General features: G+C 52.9%; 1 protein-coding gene across 17 annotated transcripts; it reads left to right on the forward strand.

Moving 5' to 3' along the window:
- Positions 1-55: 55 nt before the first annotated feature.
- Positions 56-21,134, forward strand: FLOT2 (flotillin 2). 17 transcript variants are annotated; one of them, XM_054208413.1, is made up of 12 exons: positions 63-148; positions 4,491-4,627; positions 8,573-8,654; positions 13,409-13,499; positions 17,900-18,023; positions 18,447-18,565; positions 19,009-19,122; positions 19,215-19,334; positions 19,776-19,990; positions 20,197-20,380; positions 20,559-20,708; positions 20,888-21,134. In XM_054208413.1, the coding sequence occupies exons 2-12, from the start codon at positions 4,588-4,590 to the stop codon at positions 20,924-20,926; spliced, it is 1,278 nt and encodes a 425-aa protein (XP_054064388.1). In that variant the 5' UTR covers positions 63-148; positions 4,491-4,587; the 3' UTR covers positions 20,927-21,134. The 17 variants fall into 17 exon arrangements, with proteins under 17 accessions (XP_054064387.1, XP_054064388.1, XP_054064402.1 ...); XM_054208429.1 differs by lacking the exon at positions 4,491-4,627 and adding an exon at positions 11,481-11,549 and having other exon boundaries at positions 85-148; XM_054208415.1 differs by lacking the exon at positions 63-148 and adding an exon at positions 2,036-2,108.
- The last annotated feature ends 1,888 nt before the right edge of the window (positions 21,135-23,022 follow it).

The raw sequence follows: 23,022 nt of genomic DNA on the forward strand, positions 1-23,022 counted from the left end.
ACGTGCGCCGCGCGGGGGCGTGGCGTGGCGGCGCGGGGGGTTGTGGGAGCGGGCGGCGAGGAGGAGGAGGAGGCGGCGGCGGCGGGTGGTGTGGGCACCATGGGCAACTGCCACACGGTGGGGCCCAACGAGGCGCTGGTGGTGTCAGGTACGGCCCGAGCCTCGTAGGGGCTGGAGGGGTGTCCCTGCCGTGGTGGGGAGAGGGGCCTGAGGGGCTTGTCATGGGGGGAGAGGGGCCTGAGAGGTCCCTGTCATGGGGGAGAGGGGCCTGAAGCGGAAGAGGGGCCTGAGAGGATGGGGGTGCCTGTCATGGGGGAATAAGGGCCTGAGGGGTGCCTGTCATGGGGGGAGAGGGGCCTGAGGGGTGCCTGTCATGGGGGGACCATGAGGGAATTAGGGGGGGTGTCTCTGTAATGGGGTCTGCTAGAAGAGGACCCCAGTTGGAACTGGAGGGTCCTGGCTGTGAGGGGAGTCTCAGGGGTTCGAGGGGTCCCTGTCATGGGGTCTAGTGTTGCAGGGTCCCTGTCCTGAAGGGGCTTTGGGGCACTGAGGGGGGACCCTGTGATGGGAGGGGCTCTGGGAGGTGCTCTGGGGCGGGTGTTCCTGTCATAAAGGGGCTCCGGGGAGGGTCCCTGCTGTGGGGGGACCCTGGGAGGTGGTGGCAAATGGGAGGCCCTCCTTGGGGGTGTTGGGGGTGGGATCTGGGGTGTGGGTTTGGGGGTGCCTGCTGCAGGGAGCCCTGTGAATTGGGGTGGGGTGGGGGAGTCCCCAGAAGGAGCACTGGGATGTTGTGGGGCAGGCCCTTCCTGGAGGGGGTACTGCAGGGGTCCCTGTCATGAGGGGACCTTGCAGCGTTGTTCAGGGGGTGTTCTGATGGGGGTGTCCCTGCCAAGGAGGTGCCCTGGGGCGGTGGGCTCTGATGTGGGGTCCTGCAGTGCAGAGCGCGGTGGGCCAGGTTGTGGTGCCAGCGGCACACCCTGGTGCTGCTGCTCTCGGATGATGTCAGGCAGTGGCACCAGCATGGCTGCTGGGCTCTGGGCCACTGCCAACAGCCTTTGGCTTGGATTACCAAGAAGCCGTCCTGTTCCTTGGGGTCTGGTTGGCTTTCCTGGGGAGGGGGAGCCGGGTGTGAGCATTCCCCTGGGGCAGAGAGGGCAGCTCGGGGCAGAGCAACATGGGCCTGTCCCTGGGGTTCCCTTCTCATCCGTCGTATCCTCCCGCTGCTTCATTACTAGCATGTCACCTGGCCTCTCGGTGGTGCTGACACTGGATGCAATTGATGCCCATCAGATTTGTGTAATTTTATCATCAAGTGAGCTGGTTGCTTAGGTCGGTGTTAAGTAAACCAGCAGTGAAGTCCCCTGTGTGATTCAATCTGTAGCTACTCCAATACTCTGCCGAAGCTCCAGAGTGCACTTTGGCATAGAGCAGGCTGCGTGCAGACAGGACTTAATTACCGTTAGGTGATGTAATGGCTTGCTGTAAGGGCTGGATACTTCACTGTGTGTGACAGGCTGGGGCCAAGTGCAAGGCAATAAGCAGGTTAGATACAGATGTTTCTCACTTCACGTACCCTCAATCATGTTGCATCCTTTCTGTCAACGCTGGACTAGTTTTGTGGCAAGCGCTGCAATGCTCAGACCTAAACTCAGCTGGGAGAAAATGTCTGTGAATGTCAAGGATGTGCTACGATCGCAGCTCTGCTGTGCATGTCAAACTATGTTGTTATGTTTTGAGAGCCAAAGCCTCCAGCAGGCTGTGGCACTTGCTTCTGGCTGACCTGTTACCAGTTTATCTCTCTTGGATAACAGACCTGTTACAGGAATTATTGAGGAGATGACAGAAGCAGGCTGCAGTTTTGGAAATAAATATGCCTGCTGTGGCAGCTGCTTCTAAGGAGTTACAAACCGCACCCACCAGCTGCCTGGAGCAGCAGTATTTCTTGCAGCTTTCCTGGTCTTCTGTGAGCAGCTGCTGCACGTCTCTGCAGTTCCCAGCTGGGATCTAGAACTGATGCTGCACTTTCCTCCAAAGGGACCCTTGTCAAAATCAGCGCTGCTTGGTGAAATGCCACGTCCAGCGGGAGGAATCTCGAAGCTCTGCTCCAGGTGTGCTGGGATGCCATTCAGTCTTAAAAACTTGGTTTCACCTCTGTTCATCTCTGAAGTTTACAAAATATGGCTTGCAGGATGAGCCAGCAGGAATTTGTGGCATCTGCTTGCAGTTCCAAGTGTTATGCTTTCCCGTAGCTGGGAGCAGCGAGCTGAGGACACTCCTTGATGTACAGCCGTGTTCTGAGAAGGGAGCACAAATCATGCCAGGCTCTGCGAGTCAGAATTGAGTTCGGTGCTGCTACTAGACGTGTCTTTCCTCTGTCACTGCCCAATGTGGTCTGCAAACACTTGCTGTCTCCCAAGAGCACCATCCCTGAGCTTCAGGGGCAGCCTGAGAGGTTGTGGGAGCCTGCAGAGCTCGGCAGCCCTGCAAGCTCCTCATGCTTACGTGCAGAGTGAATGCCAGGGCGTTAGTGGGAGGCGTGTAACTACAAGCAGTTGTAGTTCCAGGAACTTGAGCCATATCTCTCCTGGGAAAAGCAGAGAGGACTTTGGGGGCCAGCATTTATTTGCGTGGTATTAGGTTGGATTTGGGGAGAGAGGGGGAAGGGAAGAAAACACCAACAGCAAATAATATTAATAGCAGGCTTTTGGCCTGCAGTCTTGAATTGTCATACAGTTGTTATTTGAAAGACTTTACTTTGTGGGAAAGCACCTCCAAATCATGAAGCTGATTGGAAAGTTTTCTTTATTGTAAATTCAGCCTGTGCCTCTTGAAGGAAGTTTGGTCATGTGCCTCCCCTGGCATGTGGGTTTTTTTCTGAGGAGTGGTGTTCTTTCTTTTCACTCTCTTGCGAGACGCTTAAGTTCTTCCAGTGCTCAAGGAGCAGCTGGCCGTGCCTTGGGAACATCTGTGTGTGCAGGAGCTTCATAGCCTTATTTGGTACGGGTCAGCATTCCCGCTGGCACCTGCGTCCTTCCTCTGTTGAGCACCACTGATTTCCTTCTAAGAAATTGCACTTGGTTAGCCAATCCATCTGTGAAATGTAGAGCCCAGGCTTTGTAAGAGTGTTCCACAAAGCACTACAGAGGCGATGATGGTCTCATCGTGAATGAGAACGTGGGTCTGCCTTTGCTGGCACCATAGCGGTGCTGGGAGCCTCCCAGTGAGGTTTGGTGCAAACTCCGAGGGGGCTTTGACAGGCGCCTGGCCCATCACTGCATCTTCTCCAAGCGCAGCTGGAGCTGGTCGATTTTTCAGGGAGATACCCAAAGTACCTGTTCATCCTTACATCCAAATGTTCCCACCAGCTAAATAGGCTGTCTCAGATGCATAATGCTGGTTTTGGGTTGCAGTCTGGTTGACTGCAGCTTTCGCGGCTAAGGATCGATCTGCTAATTTTGAAATACAGTGCTATAATATTTCTGCAGAGTCCCATAATAAGGAGCTGTAATTTATAATAGCCATGTTCATCTTACAGTTAAGTAAATAGGGGTGCCCGGATCTCTACGGTAGTGGCATTTTCCTTCTGGCTGATGAGGGCTGTAGGGTGGCACCATGCAGCAATGGCCCAGCAGCCAGAGAAGCTTCGAGATGAGCCCCTGGGGATGCGTAACAAGGGAGGGTTGGCACAGCCCACCATGTTTCTGGGTCAGAACAAACTGCAAAAGTTCAGGGTGTGAAAGGAGGGGGGGAAAAAGTGAGGGGAATTGCAGCCCAGTCAACCTAGCTTTATTTCTTAGGAGAATACTGAAATAAATATATTGCTTGTAAACACCTAGAAGAAAACAACTGCACGTATTTGCTGAGTATGAGCTGTGCTCAGTTAATCTGACTTCTCTCTCAGGTGAGTTAGCACTCTTGGGAACGAGGAGTAGCAGCAATATTGTACGCCTTGCCTTTACTAAGGCTTGTTATACTCTTAGCATTTCTCAGAAGTCAGCTTGAGAAATATGGTCCAGCCCAGTTTCTCAAACTTTACTTTAGTCAATGCCCTTTGAAGCTCCTTGATCTCTTTCAAAGTAAAAGAAGAGCTAGCGGTTAATTCCAGTTTTATGTAAACATTTCCTGCCGCACCCCAGCAGTCAGGGGTAGTTAACCCTTCCGGAGCTGCTCTAAGCTCTCGCATCCTGTTACTGCATCCTTCTTATTCCTGCAAGAGGAACTGGTCATCATTTTGAGACAGTGTGACTGTGCTGTTTTTATACTTCTCTAAGAAATAAAGTCTCTGCAAGCCTTCCCTCCAAGAGGCCTACAGTCCACAGCGCGAGGAGGAACTGGTTTCTCAGATACTGTAAAATTAATGTGAAACTGCCTGGAAAACCATTGCCAGGGAACTTGACAGTGGCACACTGTTCAGCTGAAAGAATTTGTCAAGTAAGTTCCTTGTTTTGGCTTGGATAATGGAATTGAGAATGTGCTTATTGAATTTGCAGACGGTACTGAGCTGGGAATGGATTCGAGAGCTTTGAAGAGCCGGATTAGAATCAAAATGAACTTGACAGATTGACCAAATGGTCTGAAAGAAATACGATGAAGTTCAATAAGGAGAAATGCAGAGAGCTACACTTAGGTGAGAACAGCTGATTGCATGAAAATGGAATGGGAGATGGTCCAGGCCGTGTCCTGCGGAAAGACATGGTGAGCAGCAAGAGCCATCTGAGACCTAACGCTCGTGGTGGGGCTGATGGCATCGGGGTTGTCCCTCCACTTCTAGCTACAGGCCTATGAGAGCTCAAGATTTCCCTTGTCAGGTGCTTGTTAAATCTCCAAGACTTGCAAATTACTCCTCAGAAAGCTTAGCAGGAAAAGGAGATGGACAGAGTAGCCTTGGGGCTTTCCTTTTGTATTCCAGGAGGAATTTTGGGGTAGTATCTCTGTAGTTTTTTTGTGTAACTTCACTGTGGTTTGTCTTCTCTGGGTTTGTGTTTACAACATGAGTTAAACTAAACCTGTGTTTTTTAAACTTGCTATGTAGTATTGATGCTCAGCTTAAAACAAGTAATTTTGATATAGATTACATCCAAAACAAGCTAGCCAGCATAATCTGCTGTAGTGACCATCAAAGGATTTTATGGATTCAACTCAGAACCCTGCATCATTTTAAATTAATTTTTGTTAACCTTGTGCCATTTCTGCATGTGGACAAAGCCTAATTTATATGCACAGCAGGGCCTAAGAACCAGACAGCGATTTTAGTCTAGACCCCGCTTTTATTACGTGATTTTCTTTATGTATGCCTTTGCCTTCTTCTCTTCTCTCTGTCTTTTGTCAGTAACTGTTTTCAATTATCAATTTTTTCCTTGTCTTTCTGCACTCGCTTGCACCCCATGACATTTCCCAGCACAGGGCTGTTTCTCTAACGAGTCCGGCTTCTCTCTGACTGGACCAAGCTGTTTATTCCTGCCTTGGGCAGGAGACTCCAGCACCGGATTGCCCTGAACTGAGGCATGGAGGTGGCAGCTCTCTCTGTGCAGGTGAAGGTGGCGGTGTCTGCTCTGTTCTTGTGTTCAATCTCTGGGAAGGAATATAGTCATCGAGTTATCGTAGCAGCCTCTCTACCACAACCTGATTTCTCACTTACCGCTTCCTGCCAGAATACGAGTTCATCGCCTCAAGTTACCTTGGGAGAGCAAACAACATAGAGCTTGTTTGCAACCTCAAATTGTCCCAGCTTTGATGTTTTGAGCCCTGTGTCCTCATAAATGTTGGGGCTCCTGTTCTTTCTGGCATGCCATCCATCAGGGCAGCAGCTTCCTGCATCTGCCGAGAGCTCCATTTATCTACAAACTCCCAAGCAATTAATCTTATTTCATTAAAAAAAAACCCACCCCAAAACAAACAGACAACGTGCTTTCTACTGGCTCTGGGAATTCTTGCTTGAGCATGGGACCCCTTCGTTTGGGAAGAGGCCAAACTGGATGGCAGCTTCCCGGCTATGAATCCTCCGTTTGTAGCGTGCCTGGCCACCGTACACTGCCCCGGAAGAGGCACGGTGGATGTTTGTGGAAGCGATGGCCAAGTGGCTGTGAGACCCGGGCTGCTAGAACAGTGGGCGTATTATAGCTGGAAAAGGCAATTTCTCTGCCAAATCTCATTGTGCAAGAGGGTTTATTCTTTAGCCGTGCAAAGATTTCGCTTTGTTGGTTCCCTTTTCACTTGCTCTCTGAGACTTGGGAAAGCGGCTGCGGGACTGCAATGGAAAATGAGCGTTCAGCTCATCTGACTTGCGTTACCAGGACGGAGCTCTGCTGCGCTCAGACGTCCGGCTTGCATGAAAGCAACCAGCTGGCATCCGGCTCCTGTTTAATGTTTGTTTTCCCTGTTTTTTTTTTCTTCCTTGAACATTTTTTGACATATAATCTAGCTTATTAAACTGTGCTGTGCAGCAATGCTGTGTAGCACTGGGGAGCAAACACGTGGCCCGCTTTGGGTGTAATACTAAATAAGGTATTTCCTTGCATTTCCTGCAGGAGAAAAGAAACATCTGTGTGGAGAGGCACATTTTTGTAACAATGGTGGGTTTAGGGTGCAGAGTTTTCTCAGACCATTATTATGAAATGATCACTCGAAGTTCGGTAAAGATCACATAGACCGTGTGAAATAAAATACCTTTCCATGTGGAGCTGCTTTTCCCGGCTGCCAGGAACACCTCCCTTCCTGTTCTTGGAAAACAAGGGCCTGGCTAAAAAGCTGAGCTAACCAGGCTGACGTCCTCCAAGAAATGTTAAAAGGCATTGCGGTTAATATGCTGCAGGATATTGTGTCATCAGCTTCTGTAACTCCTTGCCTGGCTGAAAGAGTCTTCCAGCTACAGGAAGAAGCTCTCCAGAGGCTGTCTCGGAGGTGATGGGAGAACATTCCTCTAGGCTGTGGAGTACGAGAGACCTGGAAAAGTGTGTAAATCTCTTTCCCATTTGCGTTTACTTCCTACTGAAATCGGAGGGTGAAGAATTGTAGGTGGGGCTGATCTGCAGGTTTAGTGAAAGCTGTTGGAGCAGGCGGTGCCTTTAGCTGGTAGTGAAAGTGGACGAACACTTGAGGATGGGGAGAAGGCGGAGGAGGATGGGGAGGAGAGAGTCCCCTCCTGTGGCCCGGAGGGCCCTGCCAGCACACTGGTCTGCATGTGTGCTGCCTTTGCTTCTTCATTTTGACCAATTGCAATGAACCTTAACAAAATGTCTCTCTTCAAAGAGCTGTCTTCTGTGGCCGCCGTCTGCTGGCTTCATAGTTCTCCCTTTCCCTTCCCACAGTGGGGAGCTCCCTCAGCACTGCAGCCACACTGTTTTCCCTCAATGCCTGCCCTTCCTCTGCGCTGGCTCTGTCTTCCCTGCGTAGATGTGTCCCGCAGGGCTCAAACTGTCTGTTGCTCTGTTAGTACAGTGCTTGCCTTGCTGAGGCCCTCAGGCGTTGCTGTAATAAGTGTGATTATGGATAACAGACCGGGGAGGGACTGCTGGCTTGATCTGCTGAGAGATGGCAGTTCGCAGCCCTGGTCCGAGCCGGGGAACTGCAGAGCTCCTCCCTTGCCAGGCATGAAACCTAGGGCCGGTTGCTCTCAGGGTGCTTTCTTGGAATGTAGCAGAGGTCTTATTCCTTGAATCGAAGATGTGAAAATCCAGACAGCATCTTCTGGCTTCACTGGTCAAATCTTAAATGTGTCAGAGGAGGTCTACAGGCTGCCTGAACTCTGGGCGCAGCCAGCTCTGTGATGGACCGTCAAAGCCTCAGGCACTGTAGTACTTGCACAAGCCAGAACTAGGAGAATTTTTTGAGAACTCAAGGATTCTCCCCTCCTCCAGCTCTGACCTGCTAGCTTTTTGGTGGGTTTAAGGGTGGCTTGCAGTGTGGGTGAGGGAAAGGAGATGGATTTCTTACGTGGCTTTCCATAACAGAGCTGGTGCATCACAGTTAAAGATACTGAAGCATGTGCTTACAATGGTTCTTGTTGCTAAAAGTGCTTAAACTGCTTAACAAAACTAAAATAAAATCCTGGTTTGAAATACAGTCATTTTGTCTGTGTTACTGTTTATCATACTGAATTATTACAAATACTATTTTCCAATTTTATAAGACAGTTCTAAAAAACAGTTGCCTTTGGAAAATTGCCATGTGAAGCCCATGGAGGTGAGGAGAGCAGTGGGTTCCCTGGTGGCCAGCTGTGTTATGGCTGATCAAAGGGTGTTCCAGGCCTGCTGTGGATCTTGGAAAGAGTTTTCTGCATTCATTATTTATCAGACGCTTCAAGAATGCTTGGATTCTTCTGGGTCATGTTACAGAGCTTGGCTTGGTAGCACCCGTTGCTGTAATGCGGCTGAGCTGAGGTGCTTCCCCTGCTCTTGAGGGGCTGGGGGAATGGATTACCCCCCAGGGTGCTCTTTCCTCAGCACCCAGAGGCTGGGCAGGCTTGTTGGGAGGTTGTTCTGCTCGTGACTTGGTCTGGGTGCGGGTTTTTCCCTGACAGAGCAACGTGCATATGTGTAATCCCTGCATCTCTGTGCTTTGTGCTGTGCTGCAGGTGGCTGCTGTGGCTCTGATGTAAAGCAGTATGTGTACGGAGGCTGGGCCTGGGCTTGGTGGTGCATTACTGACACCCAAAGGTAAGGAGACCCCCGTTATTTGTGGGTTTTGGAGTACGAGTTAGGCAAAGCCATCCCAGTGGGGCTCTCAGCAGTATCTTTAGGAACATGGGACCGGGCGCTGCATGTGAAACCATGGATGAGCATCAGCCCAGCCTGCTGCCTGTGGCTGTGACCAGCCCCTGCTCCTTTGAAGGAAGCCTGCCTGCGTACAGCAGTGTAAGTAGCTGGAAAGGCCAGTATGTGCCCTGTGTAGTGCCTTGAAGCGTGAGGAATGTAGAGTCACTCACAACCGCACAGCTTCCTTCTGGACATCCACTGCTTTGAGTGGTGGGGGCTGAGGTTGTCCCCTGCAGGCGGTAATCCTGTCATTTCAGGCTTACCTGACAGTAAATGATGATGTGCAAAATAAAATCACAGGATGGGGGAGTTCTGTGTTGACCGTTTGCGTGAGGACAGCTGGGTATCAGAGTGCAAAAGACAAAAAAGAAAAGAAATCCCATGCTTTCAGCTGACATAGTTTTCAACTGGCGCCTCTGTTCACACCTCTCATCAAACCCAAGGCAAAGGCAATCAGATTCTTTTTTTTTTTTTCCTTTTTGGTTGTTTTTTATTTACATAAAACCCACCAAGCCGAGAGGGCTGTAGCCTGGCTGGTCAGGGTGTTTCTTCCTGTGCTGGTGCGGTGAGTGCTGAGGAAGGCAAGAGCCCTGCTCTCCTCTGCTGCTGCCCTTGCAGCGCTACGCAGCTACGGGGCTCTCCCAAAGGCGCTGGGCAGCGAGGCCACCGGGCTGGCTCGTCCATGAGTTCACAAGAGGAACTGGCCCCGTACGGCCCAAACCCTCATCCAGTAACAAACACGTTCGTGGCATGCAGTGGGCCAGTGCACCCTCCTGCTCTTCAAGTCTCTTCTAAAGATGTGCTGACTGCTGTCACCTTGGGAGCAGACTGTGTTCCTATTTCAAACCACAGGATTTCCTTTCTCTCCCTTCCCTCAGTCGTGGATTTTGCTTGCTGCTTCTTACCACGCTGGTCTCTGAACTAACGTGCTGTGATGGTGCTGCTGTCCTGCTAATGTAGCTCTTCATCTTTAGGATCTGTGGGAATGTTACTCTGTCCTAACACCTCCCTCATGCTCACCGGAGCAGATTTCCTCCATCTGTGTAAAAAATAATAGGGAAAAAGGATAAAGACATGACTTTTGGGTTTTTGCACTGAGTGATGGCCAAAGGTTGTAGTTAACCCTTAGTGCCTGATCTTGCACCTCTTTTCCCTGTTCATGTGTTGCCACCAGCAGACAAAGTGAGCATGTTGCTGCCCTCGCTCTGCAGATGATACACTACCGTAGCTGCTCGTCACCTTGGGGGTCAGGCAGCTTGCCTTGTTCGAAGGTTTCTGGCTGCTGCTGGCAACTGACTCACGACAGCTCTCAGGTCCTCTCCCAGGCAGCTGGTACTCGGGATTGCTACAAGAGCCTACCGTAGTGCTCCGGCTGCATGAAGATGTCTCAGCTAACACCTCCTGCTTTAGCCCGGGCTCTCCAGTGGTGCTCGTATGAGGTGGGAGGGGACAAAAAGGCCCAGCTTGAGAGCTCAATACTTAACAACTGCATTTGATCTGGACAAACCTCATTCCCGAATTTTTGTGAGGCACCTCGCTGGGAGAACTGTTGATTTGAACAAATGGTTTCTGCTCCTCCTCTCGTCGTGTGAGAAGCCCAGAGAACAGCACGGGACCTTGACCTGCCGTGTGCAGGAGATAACAGATGTATTCGGGAGGCTGACTTAATAAGTTAAGCAAAGGCTGAGTTCAGGGCCAAGAACTGCTTGCCAGGAACGAGCTGTCATATGACAGAGGTCTGTGCGTTATTTAGCAAACGGGGCTCTTGGCAGGAATGCCAGCACCCAAACAAATATTTTACTTTAAGATCTATACCGTTGGTTCATCCTATGGTATATGGGGCTTAATTCTCCTTTTGGGAACAGAGCCTTTCCTGAATACCGTAAGCCGTGCCACGGATGAAGCCTGCTGTATTAACATGAAGAGTGAGGCAGATTTCCTCCTCCGAAATTAGGACATCTTTTCTGGAACTACCAGTGCTGAAAGCACGAGAGACAGCAGCAATTGTGTTGCTGTCAGCGGCATCCCGCCAGGTAGCACTAACCTGGGAACAAAAGGAACAGTTAGAGCAGGCAGGGTGCTGGGCTCTTATCCTGCTACAACCTTGAGGACTGGAAAAAAAAAAAAATACAATCCTGTCCCTGTTTAAGGGTCAGAAATAAAAGCAGTGAGAGAGGCAGCGCGGTCTTAACATGCCTCTGGGGGAACCAAATGGTGTTATTCAGCTTCTTAGGACAGCACTTGGAAGCACCTTCTCTCATCAATGCCTTTGCCAAGGGGTTGGTAGCCAGGTCCCTGGCATTTTTATTTTTCTGGCCCCTCTTAAATATTGGCATAGAAGCATCTAAATTATTACAAAAAGGAATTTTCTGTGTGTGAAGGTTACTCCAACAGAGAATTCCAGCTGACTCCAGGATGGCAATCCAGGTGGGATACATGGTTCAGTTTCATCTGCGGTGACTTAACGGGACGCAGGGTGGAGACAAGCCCCCAGCCCATTTATCCTCATTTAAAGAAGCACCTGGATGCCGTAAACTCCCTACTGTGATGAGGGAAGCTGGTCTGGCCCAGTGTTACGGAGCCCTGGGTGTGGAGAGTGGGAGAAAGGCAAACTGAACAGGGAAAAGCTGAAACCTGAAAGTCTTGTCTGTCCTTTGCAATGAGTGTCTTACTCTCTGTTAACTGCTTTATATATTTGCTGTCCTACCCTTATTCCTTGCTGCTCAGACTGTCTTTGGAGGTTATGACCATCCTCTGTCGCTGTGAGAATATTGAGACGTCGGAGGGGGTCCCACTGTACGTAACAGGGGTTGCACAGGTAATAATCCACCAGCTTCCTAACATCATGTCTAACTGTTTATCCCTCTGGTTTGAGCAGCAGCAGCAGCAGCAGCAGGATAACATAAAAACTAATGGTTTTCTAATGGGACAGTCGAAATCTCAGTACCCTCCTCTCCTTCCCCTTCTCTGGTGCTTACCCTGGTGCGCACTCCACAGTTTATAGGTAATGCAGACAGATGCATACTTGGCAAATTCCAAATTCAGCATCAATGTACTGGCTTCTTCTGATAACGCTACAGACATTTGCTCCAGCCATAACCCTTTTCTCGACAGCACTGTTTCCATTTGTGTGCCTGGTGGAGAGCAGAAGGGCATCTGCTTTTGTGTGGAGCCACAGCCAGGCCAGATCGGGTTCTGTGTAGGATCTGCGGCTGGTGGAAAGGCAGGTTTTGTCCATTTCAAAGTCAAACCTGTACCTTTGTGGGGGAATTGCAATTGTACCTGGGTCTGCAGTTTTGGATATGGGTTTCCACTCAGCCCTTCTTCCTCCACATGGAGACAGTGCCTGTTCTGGATGTTGTCACGTTTGGAAGTACAGCATAGAGACCTTGGATGTTTCAACACAGAGGACTAGCGTTTGCGCTGTAAGCAGCAGTTAGGAAACAGTGCAACAGTAATTACCAAACGTCCCTGTGACTTGCCGGCTAAGAAGCAGCACAGTATTGAAATTAAATTCAAAGTATAGATTAGGTCTCCAGAAGGCTAAAATCCTGTGCTAGCCGATTACAGCTGTGAATGCATGTGGCAGAAAATGCCTGTGCGCATCCTGGACGGTGGGATCTGTTTTATCAGCTCCCGGCTTGTGTGCCAGTTTAATTAGGACAGTGGCCAAGGCAGGCATGAACTTGCAGAGATACGTTCGAGCACCTCCAGCCAATCCCGGAGCAACTCGGCGCGAACACAGCAGCCCAGCACAGCCCCTTCATGGTTCAAACGTTTGACCTAATGCCCACTGACACGACTCCCTGTCCTGTGGCTCCCTGTCCTGACTCCCAACGCCTTCCCGGCTTGTTATGGCTGACACTGGAGCCAGGCTTTGCTTCCTGAAGCAGAACCTGCCACGGCCACGCATGTCTTCTGTTTTACCAAGTCATGACCTGCAAATTGCCAGGTCTGGCGAAAGTATCTCCAGCCCACCCTGGGTGACTGAGAAAGCTCAGGTTCTGTTCCTGGGTGCCTGATATGACACAGGCATGGCCCTAAAGAGCTGGAGGCTCATTTCAGGCTGCCTTTGGGTCACAGGAAAAATAGAAGGAGAGGTGAACCAAATCAGGGGGCAGGTCTGTGTTAATACTAACCCAGTGGGGGCAAAGGCAGGGTTACTTCTTGCAGCATCAGGGTCAGATTTTTGCCAAGTACCAGAGCTCCTGTGGGGGTGGCAATGTGAGACTGGCAGGAGCATCCCAGGTCCCTGCTGTGCTTTTAAACCAGTGACACCAGCCAGCGAGAGCACGCGCTGCCCCGGCGTTGGGCAGTGTGGCACAGTGAGCCTCTGACAGAGGGCCGTTTGGGGTCCCAAAGCTGCTAGCTTCTGGCCACCTTGCTAGCCCAGCAAAAGGGAAGGGGTCACGGTATCATTTCCAGTCTGGCTCCCAGCCTTTCTCTGCTGATAAATTGCCTTTAAGCGTTATCTGAAAATCTATTTCTGGGCCAAAGTCTGTCTCTGGTCACAGATGTAGTCCCTCAACTGCATTCTGCGCCTGTCTTACATTACCAGTGATGAGTGCGGCAGGTAGCCCGGGGCAGGAGATAAAAAGGGAAGAGCTGAGTGTGTGTTACCTGGAAACGTGCAAATATTTTACGTTTTTTGGCAGGATTTCCCTAGAGATAATGACGTTACAGCCCAGGTGTGAGGACGTAGAGACGGCGGAGGGGGTAGCTTTAACTGTCACAGGTGTGGCACAGGTACAGTAACTCCAAAACATCATTTCAGGAATGCATGTTTCTAACTTACATCTGGTTTTCCCCCTTAAGAGGTTACTGTTGTCCAGGAACAGAAGCCAACATGCTCTGAAACAAATTCTTGTACAAAACCACACTGTCCTCATTGGTTCGACCACACTACAGCATGTCCTGTGTTGTGAAGGGGGTTGTGACCTCTCCTCCTCTCCCCAAAATCATTCCTCTTTTTCTGGTGTCTCATTTGTCCACGTGGCAAATGAGGTGTGTGGGGGTGACTTGATCTGTTTGTGAAATGCTGATGTACCGCGGTGCCCTTGAAAAGCTGTGTGTGACCCCACAGGACTGACCCATTCACTCCTGAGATGGTATTGAGCATTATGTTGCTTTGGATTGTTATTATTATTAGCACACGGACCTTGCAATTCTTCACGGTGAGTTAAAGCTTAAAGAAAGAACTTAGTCCCTCCAGGCACTAAAATTTGTGTGTAAAATTTCTGCCTTGAATTGAATTTTGATGCTCTCAAGCCTTCTTCATATGTGAAAACCAGCTCTTGCTGCTTGTGATAGTACAGTTAAATACCTGCATTTCTTAGACTCCGAGGTCTGCTGCCCTGATACAGAGTTTGTCCTTGTGACCAGGTTCTGCCTTGGGGAAGATGCTGGGAAGAAAATGCTGTTAGCTTTTGACCGAATTTGACTCCTCAAATAGGCAGCTGGATGCTTTGATTGAAAATTGCTCCTGACAACTCATTCTGGGTGCATAAAAACCAAGACAGCGATTCTCGGAGTGCGCACAAGGCTGTGGCCACCATGTGTCCAAGGCATGTCCAGGTCTGTGGTTGCAGGAGAGGTGACTGCCACATTCCCTGTCCCTGCGCTGAGCAGTGGAGCCGAGGGGAGCTGCTGAGTGACGCAGTGATGTGACCAAAATCCCACATGCGTCAAAAAGGCTCCCCCAGGGAAGAGCACTGTGGCTGTTGCAGCTCTTTTAAGACCAAGCGCTTGATAGATTTCACCCAGTGCTTTCCAGAGCAGCAGATTCCTCCCTAGGTTCGTTGATTTGCTCTGAACTGACGTTGCAGAGGAGCTGCGTGCTGTGTCTGCGCGTAACTCAGGATATGAATTCAGCCAGGAGCGGTTTCTGGATTGTCACACGTGGCAGAAGGGCCGGGCACAACGCTGACTCAACAGCGCATAATCCATCGCCCTGCTGCTGTTGGGGAATGGGGCGACGTGCAAGAGCACCAGCACGGGAGCCAGCGTCTTGGGCTCGTCCTGGCTCTAATGGTGTGAACCAGCATCCTTGATTTCACATTTTCCGTTCTTTATATCTATTTAGCTGCTAATGTGTCACATAACCACGGTGGTCTTTTCATGGTTGGCAAAATGCATGCACCCGTGTCTCTCCTCACACATGTTTCATAAATCTGTAGGCTTTTCCTTCTGTATTTGGACAAGGTATTTCTGTGAAGCCAGAATTCCTTTTTGGCCTGGTTTTGGGACATCCTCCCATTCGCTGCAAAATGGTCCAGGCTGAGTGGCGTGTGCTAGCAGAAGGATGAACCACCACGTGCCTGGATTTAAAAATGCAACTCCCAATTCATCTCACTTATGTTATTCTCTCTTGTCACTGTTCATTTTTTTCACTGTCCATTAATTTTAAAGGTTTAGGCTTGTGAGATGCAAGGAATTACCATGAAGAAAGCCAGCTCGAGGCAGCTGGGGGACGTGCGTGGCAGAGGTTACCTTAATTTTGCAGAAGTGCTTTTGAGGCAAACATTTTTCTTCTAAGGGCTTGTGCAAAAAAGCAAACAAATTATTACTGGAGGAACCCCTTTTAAAAGGTTTTCCATAATAAGAGAAGTGCTTGATGTGCATAAGGATGCCATTCTTTTTTTTGAGGAGGGATGTAATGAGTTCTCACCAGTAGCCTCCTTCCTGTGTTGGCTGGGTGCTTGGGGTGCACTGGGACGCTGCTGGCTTAGGCCACGCTGGGCTTTGTATCCTTCCATGTAATTTTTTCTGGGCTTCAAGCTAATTGGATTGTCTCTGCTCGCCCCTCGCTGTGATTACGGCTGGCTGGAGCTGGGTGTGGCGGTATTGATCCTCTAGATGGGATTGTTTTATGGAGGCTCTCTGATTTCCTGCCAGCTAAACTCTCTCTCTGATGGGAATGACATTTGAGGACGCACCAAGTGTCGCGGTGCCCTGCGTGAAATACTGGAAACAAGCTGAGCGCAAATTGCGCAACTCTCCTTTGTTTTGTGCAACCTTTGCTTTATAGGTTGACATCCGTGTTCAGCGGATAGCCAGGCTTGTTCGGGCTGTCCAGGGCTTACCGGCTGCTGGCTGGCTTTATTCACGGAGGCTGAATCGTTCCTTGCTCCTGTGAAGTACCACAGGGACTCTCTTAACGAACATCCCACTCTTAATGAACATGCTCTGACTGTCCTCTCCATAGCTCCCGAAGGGTGGGGATTGTTTAGAGAGGTGGAATTGCTAGCAGATGCACACCGTAAACGTTGCTGCGGAGTCTAATTGGTTTTGGTATTTGCAAAAAAAAAACCTCCCGAGCCTTGTGCGAGGCCCACGCTCCCTGGTGCAGCTGCGTGAGCAGCTCTCCCAACTCCCCCTTGTGTAGAAAGTGGACACTGCTGGCCCGGGGTGCAGGGACAAGGAACTGCTGTGGCCTGGCCTTGTCAGGAGCCCAGAGAAGGCAGAAAGAGGATCGCCACGCTTGCCAGGGATTCAATTTGGCATTTTGACTGGGAAACCCAGCCTGAGAAGCAAAGGTATAGGAAATAGGCTCAGCCCAGGTTGGTGTTTCTTCACGTTACTGGAGGTAGAGTTGTGGCAGCTGAGCCTTGGTCAGCTCAAAGCATCTAATGCAGTCGGTGTCCGGTCCGTTTGGAGGATTGTAGCTGGTCCCAGTTGTCCCACTCTCTGGCAGTGCCAGGGGCCAGGTGCTGCTGTTTGGCTCTGGAGGTTAGGCTGTGGGATCGTTTTGTGGGCTATCAGACCAGGCTTTCTCAGGAAATAGTTGTGTTGCTTTTGCCAGCAGTTCAACCCTGGAAAGCTGGCTTGTAGGTGGCAGGATGAGGTCTGTAGGCTGTGAACTCATCGAGAGGAGGGTCTGAAGCTTCGGAGGTCTCTGAACCAGGAGCGTGCTGGCATCGCAGGTAGCAGCAGGTCTGGCCAGAGCCCCTGGGACGGGACGCAGGGTGCCACCCGCATCTCATGGGACAGGAGGCACTGCCCAGCCCAGATGTCTCCATGAGAGGGTGCTGTGGGACCCGCTCGGCGCCCAGAGGCACTGTTACGGCCCTGCTTCCTTCTCCACTGCTGCCAGACGCACAGCCGTCCCTGTCTCTAGACTTTTTCTGAGCCCTCAGACTGGACATGGCCACCAGGAGCTGTCACCTTGGTGGGTTGGAGCTCCTCATAGCGGGCTCCTATAGAGCTCCACGAGCACACATCTCCACTGCCTAACGTACCCCAGAGGGATTTTTAACCCACTTTGCCTTTAAAAAGCAGCCCCGTGACCAACAGGGCCATCTTAAGACCCTGGCTTGTTGGGACCTGGGGGTGCTTTTACATCTGGCCCTGACTGTGGGAGGTGAAAGCAGCGCTGGAGTGGCTGTGTCCCGTCTCTGGGGGTCATTACCAGACTGACACTATGGAGCAGGACAGCCGGGTCCTGGCCGTGGCACACTGGGGTCACCGCAAAGGGTGGCTGGAAGCTCCCAGCCATGAGCAGGACAAACCAGTGTGCTGTGGCCATTTCCTCTCATCTTTCCTTGCAGGGAACGCTGAATGGAGCCCCTGCTCCCAAGCTGCTGCTTGGGCATTTGAGGGTCTTCCTTGTTCTCTGTCTTTCCTATGTGAGAAAAAATTAATTCTAGTGAAGGAGGAGGAAGAGGAAGGTAACAAAATGGCTTTTGGCCAGGAGTAGTAATAGAAACCCCTCTCTCCTAGGTCTGGTGTTGGTACAGTGGCTGAACTGATAGTTCAGGGCTCTTTGGTAGAGTTTTCATCAGGTGGGACTTGTAGGGCCAGGCTCTGTCTCCATGTCACGTGGTGGCCACTGCTGTGGGAGCCGCAGGGAGCACCTCTCCATGATGAGGTGCCGTCAGGGTTTGGAGAGGTGTCTGCCCCAGATGCTGGTGCTGCTGCGTGTGCCTGCAGCGGGGCTGTCCCCAGCACCAGCAAGTGGCGGCTCCCAGCCTGGTCTGGTGGCCTGGCTCAGTGTGGTGACAGCTCAGCATGGTTCCTTGGAGCATCGGTAGCACAGGGGCCTGGCAGCCTGGTGGTGGTACTGCTGCTTCTGCTGCTGCTGCTGTTGGATGCCTGTCCCTCTTTGGATAGGCGCCTTCAGTCCCTTTGGTTTTGTCTCCTGTCTCTAGGTGAAGATAATGACCGAGAAGGAGCTCCTGGCTGTGGCCTGTGAGCAGTTCTTGGGGAAGAATGTGCAGGATGTGAAGAATGTGGTCCTTCAGACACTGGAGGGGCATCTGCGCTCCATTCTAGGTGAGGAGGAGCTCACACTCTTGAAGGCATCTTGAGTAGCTTTCTCCCTTCTCTGCTGGCTGGTCCCAGCAGTGTTGCTGCCACCCCAGCAGCCACAATGGGTGCTTCCTCTGCTGACTGCAGAGGTGGCACCTTAGATTATTCCTCCCCTTCAGCAGCTCCTGCCGTGTTGCTGGGTGTTGTGATAAGTGAGTTTTCAGTGCCTGCGCTAAGAGATGTCTGAGTCCCTGTGGGTTACAGGTGTGTGGGGTGGTTGCGCTTGACTGAGATGTCGGTCTGCCCTGCAGGGTCTGGGCAGAGGATTACGCCCTTGTGCCCAGACCTGAAGAGATTAGGGGTAACGAGAATGTTGCTGAGTTTAGGTTCACACCGTTGTGTGTTACTTGTTCCGAATAAAGCACTTTGCCTTCCATCCCTCTGCAGGTACCCTGACAGTGGAGCAGATCTACCAAGATAGGGATCAGTTTGCCAAGCTGGTGCGGGAGGTGGCAGCTCCCGATGTGGGTCGCATGGGTATCGAGATCCTGAGCTTCACCATCAAGGTACACCTAAGACACAAGGCGCTGTGCTACGGGGCACCTGGCAGTGCTGTAGAAGCAGCACAACAGAGCCTGGCCCTGGCTTCTCTGCTGCAGCTGGCTCGGGCTGACAGCCTGCCCCAGCCCCCCGGGAGTTTCCATGACAGCCGCTGCAGCATGTCCTGTATCCAGGCAGCTGGGCAAAGAGCACCCAGTTAGCTGCCTCTGTAAACACGGCTCAGCTCGTGGAGAGAGCTCGCTGATAACTGAGCCTTCAGGGAGCCAGAGGGAAGATGTCGGGAGAGCTCGCCTCTCCCTGTCACGCCTGTTTCTGTTTGGCAGCAGGCTGACATGGCTCTTTCTGACCCGAGTCTAACCGCACAAACAGTTGCTCTGAGCTTCAGCGGGAAGGGAGCAAGGTGGAGTTGCTCGTTTGAAGTGGTTGTGACTTATCTTCCCCTCTCCAGGATGTCTATGATAAAGTGGATTACCTGAGCTCCCTGGGAAAGACTCAGACTGCGGCTGTCCGAAGGGATGCAGACATCGGTGTGGCAGAAGCTGAGCGAGATGCTGGCATTCGGGTGAGTCCAGAGATGTGCTAGGCTTTCCCAAAGCAGCCTGTTTTGCTCCAGCTGCACACCCTGGAGCTCTGCTCTCTGTTTCCTCTCTGCAGGAGGCAGAGTGCAAGAAAGAAATGCTGGATGTCAAGTTCATGGCAGATACCAAAATAGCAGATTCCAGACGGGCTTTTGAATTGCAGAAAGCAGCCTTCAGTGAGGAGGTCAACATTAAGGTGAGAGGCATCCGACAGCCCGCTGCTGTTCCCTGGCTGGTTCACGATGCTGATGGCAGCTCTGGGACTTGCCAGCTTCCTCCTCCTGCATGTGTTAGGAGAGCTGGAGGTGAGGAACCCAGGTTTCTGGGTCACAGTGTGAGCTTCTCCCAGCAGAATTCCTCTCCTACTCTGTTTGCAACAGTTAGGTGGACTAGGAGGAGAGGAAAAGATGGGGAGGGTCATCCCAGCTGAACTCGGAGATGGCTGAGCTCAAGTGCTGTGGGAAGAACTCCCAGAAAAGGCCAGCAAGTGCCACTCTGAGGATAGAGATGTCTCCTCTGGGTGGAGGTTTGGTCCAGAGCAGGAGGCACGTCTGTTTTCAGGGCCTGACAAGGGTCGTTATGTCTGGGCACAGGAGATCATGGCCAAGACACCTCTTCTCATCTCTCCTCTGTGCAGACTGCGGAGGCCCAGCTGGCCTACGAGCTCCAGAGTGCTCGGGAGCAGCAGAAGATCCGCCAGGAGGAAATTGAAATCGAGGTGGTGCAGCGCAAGAAGCAGATCGATGTTGAAGAGAAAGAGATCATCCGGATGGAGAAGGAGCTGATAGCCACTGTGAAGCGGCCAGCCGAGGCCGAAGCCTACCGTATCCAGCAGATCGCCGAGGGTGAGAAGTGAGTGAGCCCGTGACCTGATCCAGCTCTGAGCCCGGCTGCGCGCTGGGCTGGGGTGAGGTGGAAGCAAAGTGCAGCGGGTGCTGTGCTGAGACCCAGCTCGTGGGCTCTCTGCAGGGCAGGCACGTTGGTGGCGGAGGGAGGGAAGCGGTGCCGTGTACGCTGCGGGGATCTGGGCAGCTGGAGTGTTGGGTTTCCCTTTCCAGGGTGAAGCAAGTCCTCCTTGCTCAGGCGGAGGCAGAAAAGATCCGCAAGATCGGAGAAGCGGAGGCCTTTGTGATTGAGGCCATCGGGATGGCGGAGGCTGAGAGGATGAAGCTGAAGGCTGAAGCGCTCCAGCAGTACGGAGATGCTGCCCAGCTGGCTCTAGTGCTGGATGCGCTGCCTGAGGTGAGGAGGGAGCAGCTTTCCCCCGCTGTGGGCAAGTGGTGGGGAGTTCCCAGGCTGGACCAGGCCTCCTGGGGACACAGAGAGGCCCCATGTGGCGTGTGGGGACTTTACCCAACAAGGCTCATGGGCAGCTCCTTGACTCGCTGCTCATCCCACCTTCCTTCCCTGCCTCCCCCAGATCGCTGCCAAAGTGGCTGCTCCCCTCTCCAAAGTGGACGAGATCGTTATTCTCAGCGGAGAGAACAGCAACACGACGTCCGAGGTGAACCGTCTGCTGGCCGAGGTCCCCGCCTCCGTGCGCGCCATCACTGGTGTGGATCTCACAAAGGTGAGCTGGGCACCGGCAGCTGGCAGTTCCTGCAGCTCTTAGGGTGCGGGGGACTTGCCTGAAAACTTTCAGACTCCTCGGGAGCCTCTCCTTCCCCAGCCCTGCCCGGCCGCAGAGTGCAGGCAGCTCCCTGCCTCCCCCTCTTCCATCCTAACAGCTTCTCTCTTCCTCTCCTACAGATTCCCCTGATCCAGAAAGTCACTGGGGCCCAGGCATGAGACTGGTCAACCCAAAGCTAGTGAAGATCACTCCCTGTTATGCACTCAGACGTCAACTGCCTTCAACACGTGGGAATTCCTTTTATATCAAAGACAATTGGAGTTTCATTTTTGAGCTCTGGTGCCTTATTTTGTAGGGCCAGAAAGATGCATGTCCAATCAAGCCGCTCTTTTTATTACAAAGGATGGGAGGGGATTTATTTTTTAACTAACTGTATATTGTATCGGGCCGGGGTTTGGATCCGATCCCCCATTAGGACTGGCAGCTTGTCTGGTGTTGCAGTCCCTGGTGCCTTGCTGTTCTCTGTCCTCGGGTGGCTGCCCAGGGCTCCGAGCAGAGGCTCAGTGGGACGCGGAGCATGGAGCGTGGAGCTGTGGGAAGAGAACAGCCAGGACCCACCTCTCCTGGGCTCCCTGCCCTCCCGCAGCCACCCTCCTGGGCATTGCCCAACCCCTGCCCCTGCCCACAAGCTGTTTTTGTCTGGCTTTCCCCGTCTGAGTGTCTCGCCAATAGGGCCCCCGTGGCACTAGCAGTCCTGCCAGGCTGGGCTCCCTGGAGGTGACAGTCACAGCCCTGGGAGGGTGACAATCAGGCACTGCCCGTGGGTGCTCCAGTTGGTGGCCCCCTCCCACGCTGCCTTCCCTTGGGCGGGGTCCCACCACCAGGAATGCCAAAAAATAGTGTTGTACCAAAGCTACCCCATCATCCGAGAGGGAGGTGAGGCCACTGAGGCTGCTGTCCCCGAGTGCCGTGGTACATCTTGACCCCCGTAATAACTACTAAAGCCATGGATGAGGGAACGGGGGGCCGGGCAGGGTGCTGCAGTGGGGACAGGCTCCCCCAGCGCCATGGCCTGTACAGCTGGCCAGGGACCAGCGCTCCTGGGGCTGGTGCTGTGGCCGCGAGGCTGTGACAAGCAGCCGTGGTGGCCGGGGGATGCCCCAACAGGCAGTGCAGAAGCCCCTGCCTCGCTCAGTCCCCCTGCCTCTTACGGCCAGTGGCTTTGCTGCCCTAAGTGACGGTGTGAAAGAGGTTGTCCCCTGTGTGTGTCCCATACTCCCCACAGTGCCACCAGGGCCTCGTGCTGGCCCCTGCCCCTTCCCCGCCTGTCTTGTCGCCTGTGCTCAGTGTGGCTGTAGCAGCCAAACCCACGCGTGAAGTCGATCCGGCGCTGCTGTGGGGTGCTGGGGGTCCCTCCGCTGGCTCCTTCACCCGCAGCTCGGTGCCACCCTCCCCATTGCTGTAGGGTGGGCGCAGGGACCCGGGTCCCCCTCCCCACTCCTGGGCGTTCCCCCGGTACTGGCCAGTCCCTTTGCCAGGAGACCCTTTGCTGTGGGGCTGATGGGTGCCGTGGGGCCGCTGGCACCCCATCCACCTCCCTGCTGCCGGGGCGGGGGGGGAGGACTGGCCTTATCAGCCCGTGGCTTGTGCTCGCCCCGCGGGGCCGCTGGCCCAGATCTGGCGCTTGCCGGCGGGTGTGCCGGGCGAGGCGCCCTATCTGCATGAGCGTGTGCATGCCTGCGTCCCTGCCACCGTCACTGCTGTACGATAATAAAGCCTTGTCACCACCTGCCTTGGCTCTCGTCTTGTGCCTCCTGCACCCATCTTCCCCGCCGCAGCACCCCTGGGCCCGGGGTGGTGCCAGAGCCGGTGCTTGACCAGCCGTGGCTTGGGCTGGCCCAAGGGCTGCTGGCCCTGGAGCGGGCAAGTGTTCCCTCTGGGATGGAGGATGTATGGAAGTGAGGTCCCAGCTCACGCTGCTCCTACAAAGCTCCTGGGAGCTTGTGGTGTCACCGTGTCCCTGTGGGCTCCTTGTCCTATCCCCAGGGCAGCTGCTGGCCGGCCCTAGGTGGGGTGAAGCCTTGTTCTGCTGCCACACGTGTGAGGATGGAGCTGCAGATGGAGACAGGAGCCCCCGAAGGTGGCTGGTGAGCCCCAGCTGCATCACCCTCGTTAACCCGGGCAGCTGATCGCTACGGGGGCACCCCAGGGTTCGTTGCAGGGCTGGCGTGGCCCAAAGGCTCGTGTCTGTCCCAGCAGCCGGGCTGGTGGCACCAGCTCGTGATGCCACCATCTCCCCCTGCGCTGCTGCCGG

The sequence above is a fragment of the Rissa tridactyla genome, chromosome 7, assembly GCF_028500815.1.
Source record: "Rissa tridactyla isolate bRisTri1 chromosome 7, bRisTri1.patW.cur.20221130, whole genome shotgun sequence".
Lineage (NCBI taxonomy): Eukaryota > Metazoa > Chordata > Aves > Charadriiformes > Laridae > Rissa > Rissa tridactyla.

Excerpts from the sequence above, each read along its gene's own strand:
- FLOT2 (XM_054208429.1), top strand. The coding sequence starts at position 100 with ATGGGCAACTGCCACACGGTGGGGCCCAACGAGGCGCTGGTGGTGTCA. Across the intron at positions 149-8,572 it reads CGAGGCGCTGGTGGTGTCAG|GTGGCTGCTGTGGCTCTGAT; the intron begins GTACGGCCCGAG and ends GCTGTGCTGCAG. Across the intron at positions 19,335-19,775 it reads GTGAGGAGGTCAACATTAAG|ACTGCGGAGGCCCAGCTGGC; the intron begins GTGAGAGGCATC and ends TCCTCTGTGCAG.